The 9363-nt window shown below is 45.5% G+C and overlaps 1 protein-coding gene across 13 annotated transcripts in view; it reads left to right on the top strand.

The window, feature by feature from the left end:
• ABCC4 (ATP binding cassette subfamily C member 4 (PEL blood group)) overlaps positions 1-9363 on the top strand; it is a 215403-nt gene that overhangs the window by 91354 nt on the left and 114686 nt on the right. For all 13 annotated transcript variants that reach the window (XM_024755282.1, XM_024755273.1, XM_024755272.1 and 10 more), the window contains 4 exons: positions 612-701; positions 1897-2088; positions 6928-7022; positions 7250-7336. In XM_024755282.1, coding sequence (XP_024611050.1) covers positions 612-701; positions 1897-2088; positions 6928-7022; positions 7250-7336 — 464 coding nt within the window. The remainder of the gene's footprint in view (positions 1-611; positions 702-1896; positions 2089-6927; positions 7023-7249; positions 7337-9363) is intronic.

Here is a 9363-nt window from a genome sequence, read left to right as displayed (position 1 = left end):
GAATCTCTGGTGAAATTGGAGCCGTGACTGCCATTTATGTGACATATTTATCAAGAGCAACTTTAACATATAGAGTGCCCCGTTGCTTGCTGACCACTACTGAGATTCGTTCTTTATCAAGTGAAAATAAAGAGATGAGTGGAGATGTCAAATTCTTAGTCGAGGACCAGGCATGATATGTACTTACACTGCCACCCTGTGGAGAGAAGTGAAGTAAACAACACCAATGGCTCTAATGAAAACTTACAAATGATTAAAAACCTCCCATACTGGATATTCTATTAATTATATTATATTAATAAGCTAGTGTGTATCATGGAGTTTGCATTTCGAGGACGGGCCTTGTCATTTCAACTACTTAAATTCTGTGGGTGTCTAGAGCTGTGTCTGTATGAAAACCTGGCAAAAGAGGTAGGCTTCCTAAAGGCAACTAAAGGTGTTTCAAACGTGTTTTTTGACGAAAAGGCCCCCAGGGCTCACTATCTTAAAATAGGAAGGACGAAAATGTGGGTTATTTTAGCATATCAATGACTTACGTTATTTTCTCTACTTTCTGAAGTTCGCTTTTTTATTTTATTGACATGAACCGTTTTGTAAACTTAAATTTGCAGGCATCAGAAACCCCAACTCTACAAGGCCTTTCCTTTACTGTCAGACCCGGTGAGCTGTTAGCTGTGGTCGGACCCGTGGGAGCAGGAAAGGTAAGTTACGATGCCGTTCGGCAGCTTGATGCAATGCCGCAGCCCCTGTGAAATTCTCAGAGTCGAGCCCAGAGCTGTAGGTTAACACAGTTTGAATTGGGTGTATCTCAAACAGCATTTCTCTGTTGCATGGAACATTAGTTTTGCAAGAAGGTTGCATGTCCAAATAAACGTGCATAAATGCCCATTGTGTTTTCCTTCCTGGTACTTCCTGTTACACAATTGGGAACTGCTTGTCGGGACTTTGGACGTCTCCGTGAAGGAAATGGTTTATGTGACAGCTGTTCAGGACAGAATGAGACAGTGGGGACCTCTTTCTGTCACAGTGGGCCCTCCAGGAGGTCTGGAGGTGGTAATGGCTCTTCCGGGAAGCTCTGAGCATTTCCTCGTGTGACTTGACGTGGTCCCGTCAGTGCACGTGTAGTGAGTGTGCAGCCATGTGCTGGCGCTAAAGATACAGACGTGAGCAAGCCCCGGACGCCTCTGCCCTCCAGAGGCAGCCAGGTTCTGGGGCGAGACAGATACGCAGGCAGACTATTTCAGCCCAGTGTGGTGAGCGCTGTGATGCTGTGGACGCAGACGCGCCACCCCTGTGTGTTGTTAAAGGTTTGAAGGACATGTGCACGTGCACTTGGTCTGAAACAACAAAATACAGGAACCTAAACGTGGGATATGTACACGAGGGGGTGATGATTTAATTTATGATGGAGTTTTGCTCTTTGGACACGATTCACTTCAGAGTATTTTAAAAAATAATCATCTTTCGATATATTATTCATAGAAAGCTTTATTTAAGAACAAGTGTTTGTCAAGTAAAGGATACCCGGATGCAGGAACAACTGCACTAAACATCAGATACATGAAACTACACGTTCTGCTGGGCTGCTCTGCTAGTTAAGGATGTTAGACATTCTAACTTAGTCTTTGCTGAGTAGAGCATTTCAGTTGCGGGAAACTCTTGGGCAGTTTAGAGTGTCGTAGTATTATATTAATATTCCTTATCAATCATTAGTGTACATTGAGCAGCAGTGTTATTTTCAATTTTTTTGTCTCAACTGCCACAGGTGTACTTTATCCTCTTTTAAAGGAAAGGGTTCTATCGTTTATCAAGCGCCCAGGGTGGGGACAGTTGTCCTGCTGGCGTGTCCGTCCTGAGTGCTGCCTGTTCACGTGTGTGTGTTGGCATCTGTTTCAGTCGTCACTGTTGAGTGCTGTGCTGGGGGAGCTGCCCCCGAGCCAGGGGCTGGTCAGCGTGCACGGGAGGATCGCGTATGTTTCTCAGCAGCCCTGGGTGTTTTCAGGAACTCTGAGGAGTAATATTCTATTTGGGAAGAAATATGAAAAAGAACGATATGAAAAAGTAATAAAGGCTTGTGCTTTGAAAAAGGTGAGTCATGACTTTTGAGTTATATATACTTGAATTTCAAATGATGATACTGTTGGTTTAAACTACAAGGCTTGTTAAAAAATCTTTTAATGTTGTTTAATGCTTTTAAGCTGGTCTTCTGGATGAACATGTACACACATATGCTACTGTTTGGATTCTGATGTGGTAACGACGCTCACAGAATGCCTTTTTGGGGGAGGGGACTGTTTCATTTTGTGAAGTTTCATTCACTTTTACCTTCTTTTTTTAATGCACAATTACAAAAATTTGTAAAAATAGAGAGCACAGTTTAATGAACTCTCAGTTACCCACCCCAGCTTCAGCCAGGATCGGCTCGTGGCCAGTCTTGCTGCATCTCTCCCCCCGCCCACTGCCGGCCCCACTCCCACCCCAAATTATTCTGAGGAAGATCCTAGGCCTCAGATTAGTTCATCTGTAAACATTTCACTAGTCTTCTCTAAAAGACCTTTGGAAAAAAATTACCCCATTATTACACCTGAAAAGTAACCTGAATTTCCTGAATATCATCAATGTTCTCGTCAGCGTTTACATGTTGTTAATCATCTCACTGAGAAATCCCATTCGCTGGTGGTTTGAATCAGGCTCCAGGTAAGGTCTGCCCTCTGTGTTTGGTTGATGCCTCCTCCTTCCCTTTCAGTCTGTAGGTTTCCCTCTCCATTTTTGACTTGTGTTTTATTATTTAAGGAAAGCGGAGCGCTTTAAAATTTCTTCTTCTTATTGCATTGTTTCACTGGGGGAAAGGTTGTTTTCACAAATGGCATTGAGTTTCACAGAAAATGGCAACTGAAAACATTTAACTCTGTTGGGATTTAAAGGAACTTAGTGAACGAATGGTGAAAACTGAACTTATCTGATAGGAGAATGTAATTTGGCAGAAAGAAAGAAAAATGTAAATACTGATAAATACTGTGTTATTCTCTTGGATTATAAAAATCAGTGAATGATAGCATTAAAGGGCTCCCCCGGGGTCTGGTCAGTGCATTCTGGACGTCTGACTGCCCTTTTATGCTGTGAGGAAAAGGCTGGGACAGGCTTTCAAAGGTGTGGTGTTGAAGGCCTGTGTGGAAATAGTTACTCTGCTTGAACAAAGGCTTGAACATCATAGACTGTGTTAGATGAGTAGCATTTGATGATGTTCTGGGCACAACACAATTGTTTGCTTGTTTAATGGGCTTCTGTTTCCTTCTCGTGAGTTATGGTTAATGGGAGATGTTTCATTTACAGAAGTGAAGTAATGAGGTAGATTTTTTAAAAAATGATATACGAAAAGGGGAAATGCAAATGTAAAAGAGTAAGAAAAATAGCTCTCATTTATTCAGAGTCCACGTGGAAGTCATTTTTCTGTTGTCACTCACATGCAAGCACACATAACAAGGTGTACGAGTTATTAATCTTTTACAAGGATCTTTGATGTTACCATCCTCATTTTATAGTTAGTAAAACTGAGGCTTGAGAGATGGAATGCCTCACCTCTACATTTGCAGCTCAGGTTTAAGACCCAAGGGGGTCAATGCTTTGCCCCAGCCCCGTGGGGTGGTGGGACCAGTAACTCGGGCCGTGTTCTGGGGCTTCACCCACCCTCGGGTGTCTGTGCAGCACAGACTCTGGTGGGAAGGGGCCCCTGCGGGATTGGGCTGCACAGCGATTCTTCTGTACGTGATGTGAGGTTTATAAGCACGGACTGATCTCCCGTCGTGCTGCGTGGTCGGGACATAGAGTTGGGGCCCTCGTGCCCATTCCCTCCTTGGCAGGAAGGGGAGGCCCAGGGCGGAGAAGGAGCGGAGAGCGGAGTCCTGGCCCTGGCTTCGTCACTTGCCTGCTGTCACTTTGGACACGTCCTGTTTCCTGCCTGGGCCTCTGACGTTTCTGCGGCAAAATGAGGGCGTTGGGTCAGAGGGTTTCCAAGAGGTTTTGCTGCTGCTCTGAAATGTTGTCTATGACTCTGATTAGCAAGGGGTCAGCAAGGTCTTTACGACACCTGGGAACCACTTAATGAGTAATGAGATCCTCTGCTTATCTCCTCCTGGAATCCCTGTGTCGGTGGGTGGGTATAAGACAGTCACAGATAATAGTGGTATTCTGGAATTATTTTGGCCTGTAGATACAGAGACTACATGTGTAGTAGGAAAAAAAGTGTGGTCTTTGGAGAGAAATGGTCCTGAGTAGTAATTTCAGGTGTTTCTCTGTTTCCTTTTTATAAAATGAGGGGGAGGTATGGGTTTATTGTAAAGAGAAAGGCAACGTTTGTAAAACGCAAACCTGCCAGGTTTTCAGTAAATACATACATAGAAACAAAAATAATAAAGATTTCTTTTTATGGGTGGTTCCCATAAAATAGGAAAAAGCAGCCTTTCTTTTATTACATGTCTTAATAACTAGATGCTTTATACTAGATCTAATTGAAGTACGTGTTTAAGTTCATTGAGCCGAAAACATATCTGTAGTTAAAATATAAAGTAATCACATTTGGCAACGTCGAATTAAGCTGATGCCATATTCAAAGTGACCCTGTAGGGAGTTATACAACACAGTGTAGGGAACCACCTAATAATGATTGGCCTGCTGTAGGGATCGTGTTTAAACTGCAAGGCTTAGGAGATAGAAGGTTCAGGGAATGAGTTTCAGTTTCTCTATTTAGTAGGGAAAAAATCATGTGATTTCAGCTGCTTTTCTGAACCTCACCTGGCCTCAGTTTCATCATCTTTAAAATGGAAATCATAGTGCTATCGGCCAAATGGATTTAAAACTGTGATGAAAGGCAGTTTTACGCTGTTTGACTCTGGAACCCAGCCCTCCTCTGCCAGGGGCTCACGTCAGGTCCCCGTTAAATATTTTAACAGTCTGTTCCATGTTTGTACACGAAGTCTCCAGCATCCCTAAAGGGCCCTTGATGTGCTTCTGGACAGATGGCATCAAACCAGCGTCGCCATTTCCTAGTTGTCCCGTAGTTTGTGTGTCTGCTTTTCATTGAAAATTGATGAAGAAGAATACCTTCCTGTCAGTGGGAGGAATCGTAATGTATGATGAACTCAGGCCTTTCCCCTTTAACCTAATCAGAAAATGGTGGCTGGGAAATCAGCCTGACTTGGATTTTACTTCACATCGTCTAAAATGTTTTCCCATTCGTGGCTGGTCCTTAAATAGATTGCAGAGCTAACAGCACACTGGAAGTCCTCCTACCAGACTTGGAGAGAGAGCCTGTTTCTTATGCCCTAACTGTGCTCGAGTGGATCTAGGTGCCTTTTCTAAAACATGGTTCGGGTTGCTGCACTGCAGTGTGGTACTGCTTTGAGAAGGAAACCAAAACAGCATAAAATGGAGGCGTAAAAACTAAGCAGAACAGTTTGCAAGGACTGTCATCAGTGAAACAGAGGCCAAGTAAACTGTGTGTGTGTGTGTGTGTGTGTGTGTGTGTGTGTGTGTGTGTGTGGAAGGCTGCGAACGTATCTTCAAACGGCTTATTGTATCTCAGGAAAACCCAAAGCAAGCGATGGCAGTAAAGAATTCGGGTGGAAACATGATGAATTTTCCTGACAGAGCAATCGCTCCTTCCGTTTGATGCCCCGCATTGAAGCCTTGAGGGCGCAGGGGACCTGCGTGCGCCTGTGTGTCCTTGTGGCTGTCAGGGAGGGTTATGATGGGGAGAGTCTCTTTCTCCTCCTTGTGGTCGTGTGCTTTGCGTGTCACGATTCACACTGTGCGTGGGTTTTCACTGTTGGTTTGATGAGAAAATAGGCCTCAATCACCAATGGCAAGTTACAGTCCCTTCACGTCCTTATTCCCTTTATGGAGGGTGTTTCTACACTTGTTTTGATTCTCACAGGATCCTTGAGTCTAGTGATTGTTTCTGCAGCACATTTCTGTAGAAGTTGAAAATGAGACTTAGGGATTTCAAAGGACTGGTTTATCATGGAGATCCCAGTGTGCCACTAGTTCTCTCCCCAAATTTGCCGAAGTAGAGACCAAGAAATGAGGGCTTCATTTGTAGAAAGGTAGTCTGTGTATCCTAGGCTGATGCCTGAGGGGTTTAGCAGAAAACGAACTCTCTGCAAACTCTGCTTGTCTGTGCCAGGATCTGTCAGATGATAATTACACGCAATCTAAATCTAAGCCTGCTTCACCCTCCAACAGATCTACTCAGACCCCCTCTGAACTGAGCCCTTGTCGACCCCAGTAGTGACTCACTTTCCCTCCTTTACTCCCTGTCCCCCTAAGCCGGCTTCCTTTTTCTTCTAGTCCTTAGTACTTGCACTCATGTTAATTTTCCATCTCCCATCACGGAAAGAAACTCTAGGGACTTTGTTTCCTCTTGGATGAATTCCTTGTGCCCAGAACACTGCCTGGTATATAGTTGATCCTCAATAAATGTGTGTCAAAATAGTCAACTGCATAAATGCCGTGAAAAACTACAGAATGAAAAAAAATGAAAAGCCCTGAGAGGTTTTTTTTAATGTTTAATGTTACAATTTAGTCACTATAAAATATACCCATTGCTGTTGATCAAATACTTTTATAAAGAACTGATGCTAGAAGGTTAGCATGCTAAGAGGAGAACACATTTTATGTGGTTTTTTTGCGGTACGCGGACCTCTCACTGTTGTGGCCTCTCCCGTTGTGGAGCACAGGCTCCGGACGCGCAGGCTTAGCGGCCATGGCTCACGGGCCCAGCCGCTCCGCGGCATGTGGGATCTTCCCGGACCAGGGCACGAACCCGTGTCCCCTGCATCGGCAGGCGGACTCTCAACCACTGCGCCACCAGGGAAGCCCGAGAACACATTTGAAATCTTTCTCTCTTTCCCCTTTTCTGTCTCCATGTAGGATTTACAGCTTTTGGAGGATGGAGACCTAACTGTGATAGGAGACCGGGGAACCACGCTGAGTGGAGGCCAGAAAGCCCGGGTCAACCTCGCCAGGTAAATGGCGTTTCAGTTGCCTTCCTGCCCCTCCCTCCTCCATGGCTCCTAGTGGAAGTGAGCACGCAGACCCCGCTCACCGGGTGGGCCCTGTGTGAAGCAGGGTCTTGGCCCTTTTCCATGGGCTCTTGGAATGAATAGTGATTTGCTGGACACCATCTTGATTCAAAGATGGGACACAGGAAGCTTGGAGCGTCCCTCTCCTGACATCTCTCTACGTTTCCTAGAGCCGTGTATCAGGATGCAGACATCTACCTCCTGGACGATCCGCTCAGTGCAGTAGATGCAGAAGTGAGCAGGCACCTGTTCGAACTGTGAGTTTGCTCCTGTTTCCTATCATTTCTGCTTTCCAAGAACCCCGTAGAGATCAGGGAAGAGAGCTCAGGAGAGCGTCTGTGCTTCAGGAGACCCAGCTCGTTCTGCCCTGGTGTCCCTGTCCCCCCTCCCTTCCCTCCACAGAAGATCCGTCCTAGAGAACTTTTGCATGAGGATGAGGTCAAGATAGGAAAATGCAAAAAAAAAAAGATAGGGAAATGCAGAAGGAGCTTGCAGTGTGTGGAGGCCAGTGGAGTCCATGCTTTGGGGAGCTGAGGAACAGATGGCAGATTTCCCCCTGCTGCTTGTAGTTGACAACCACACATTGTGGATCGATCCAGCCCCAGCAGTAAGAAAGACGACGTACGTACGGTTTTTAAATCAGAGAGTGGGACTCAGTAGCCTGGTACTTGGCTGCCGGTCCTTCTCCTCCATCATTTGTTTAAGGCATGTTAGAATCGAATTTCTCAGTAGTGACATCGGGCTTCCATGGAAAGGCCTAGCTGGTTTATGCTTATTATTGTATCGGTTTGGAAATACTTAATGAAGTCTAAAATTTAAGAATGATTTTTCTTCCACCTCAGAGTATGACTTCAAATATTTAACATTGCTTCATGGATGCTTACTAGAATTAATACTTAGACCCACATTGTAGGGTTAAGTTGAATTTCAAACTCGGTATCTAATACCTGGGTGAAATGCTGACTTTCACTTTGAGTTTCTGGAATTTGTTGTCAGTGGCTCTTGTTTGGCCACGGAACCCCTGAAGCAGAACAGCTCTGATGCTTTTCTGTGTATAATGTGTCCTAACACATGCTGACTGAGGCCTCTATGGAGTCTAGACTGGCCTCTTTGAAAGCCTCGTGAACTTGCTTTTTCTGAAATGCCACCCACGTCTACCCCACGGTTAGTTACCTTGCTGTTCACCTTGTTAAAGCCAACAAGCCTTTCTAGCTGCACTTATTAAAGCCCTACTGTGTGCACTGAGATCCATGCCCTTACAGAGGCTATTGTTCAAGACCTCTCCGTTTACAAAGGAGAACAGTGAGCCAGGAGAGGGGAAGGACCCACACGGGGCAGAATAAGGGAGACTGAGACGTTCAGCTCTCATTTCTGCCTCTAAGGAATCTGTCTCTAATGGAGCTTGTTAAGACAGATGCCTGGGAAAAGGTCAGCAGAGTTGCGGTTTAGAGGGTTTGGATATAATATGGTAAATGCTAAGTGGAAGTAGAAGTGGGCAGCTGTAGGCTTTCAGGTGAAGTTGGAAAGCTCCCTGTGCACTGGCCTTAGAGGGAAGTGCCCTGTGGGCCTGCTGGCTGGAAGGGTTTATGGAGGCTGAGAATAGGATTCAGTTCCTTTTGCTAAATGGGAAGAAGCAGGGCTGTGAGAACAACAGCAGGCACGTCCTCGCCTGGACGATGCAGGTTGTACGGCAGAGAGAAGCAATTTGAAATTTTCGCCGTCAGTTCCTCTTAGTTTGCTAGGGCTCTGTCTGTCCAGGCTGCTCTCACAGGAGACCATAGACCGGGCAGCTAAGAAGTAACAGAAATTTATCTCTCACAATTCTGGAAACTGGGAAAGCCCAAGGTCAAGGCACTGTCAGATTTGGTGTCTGGTGAGGGCCCGATTCCTGTGTCTTCACATGGCAGAAGGGGTGAGGGAGCTGTTTGGGTTCCTTGTATAGGGACACTGATCCCATTCATGCAGGCTCTGCCCTCATGACCTAATCACCTCCCTACGGCCCCATATCCAGTACCTTCACTATGGGGATTAGGTTTCAGCGTATGAATTTTGAGGAAAAAAACAGTCTGCAGCAGCCTGTTACATGGTGAAGGCTGGAAGGTCAAGATCAAGGTGCAGGCAGGTTTGGTTGCTGCGGAAACCTCTCTTCCTGACTTCCGATGGCATCCTCCTCGCCGTGTCCTCTCGCTGTGTCTGCACGTGGTCTGTTCTCTGTCCACGTGCCCTGCTCTTAGGTATTGGGCTCCTCTGTTTCTTTCTTTCTTTTTTTTTTTTTTTTTTTTTT

This window comes from Neophocaena asiaeorientalis, unplaced genomic scaffold, assembly GCF_003031525.2.
Source record: "Neophocaena asiaeorientalis asiaeorientalis breed wild unplaced genomic scaffold, Neophocaena_asiaeorientalis_V1.1 scaffold141, whole genome shotgun sequence".
Lineage (NCBI taxonomy): Eukaryota > Metazoa > Chordata > Mammalia > Artiodactyla > Phocoenidae > Neophocaena > Neophocaena asiaeorientalis.
This window is presented reverse-complemented; position numbering and strand designations above follow the sequence as displayed.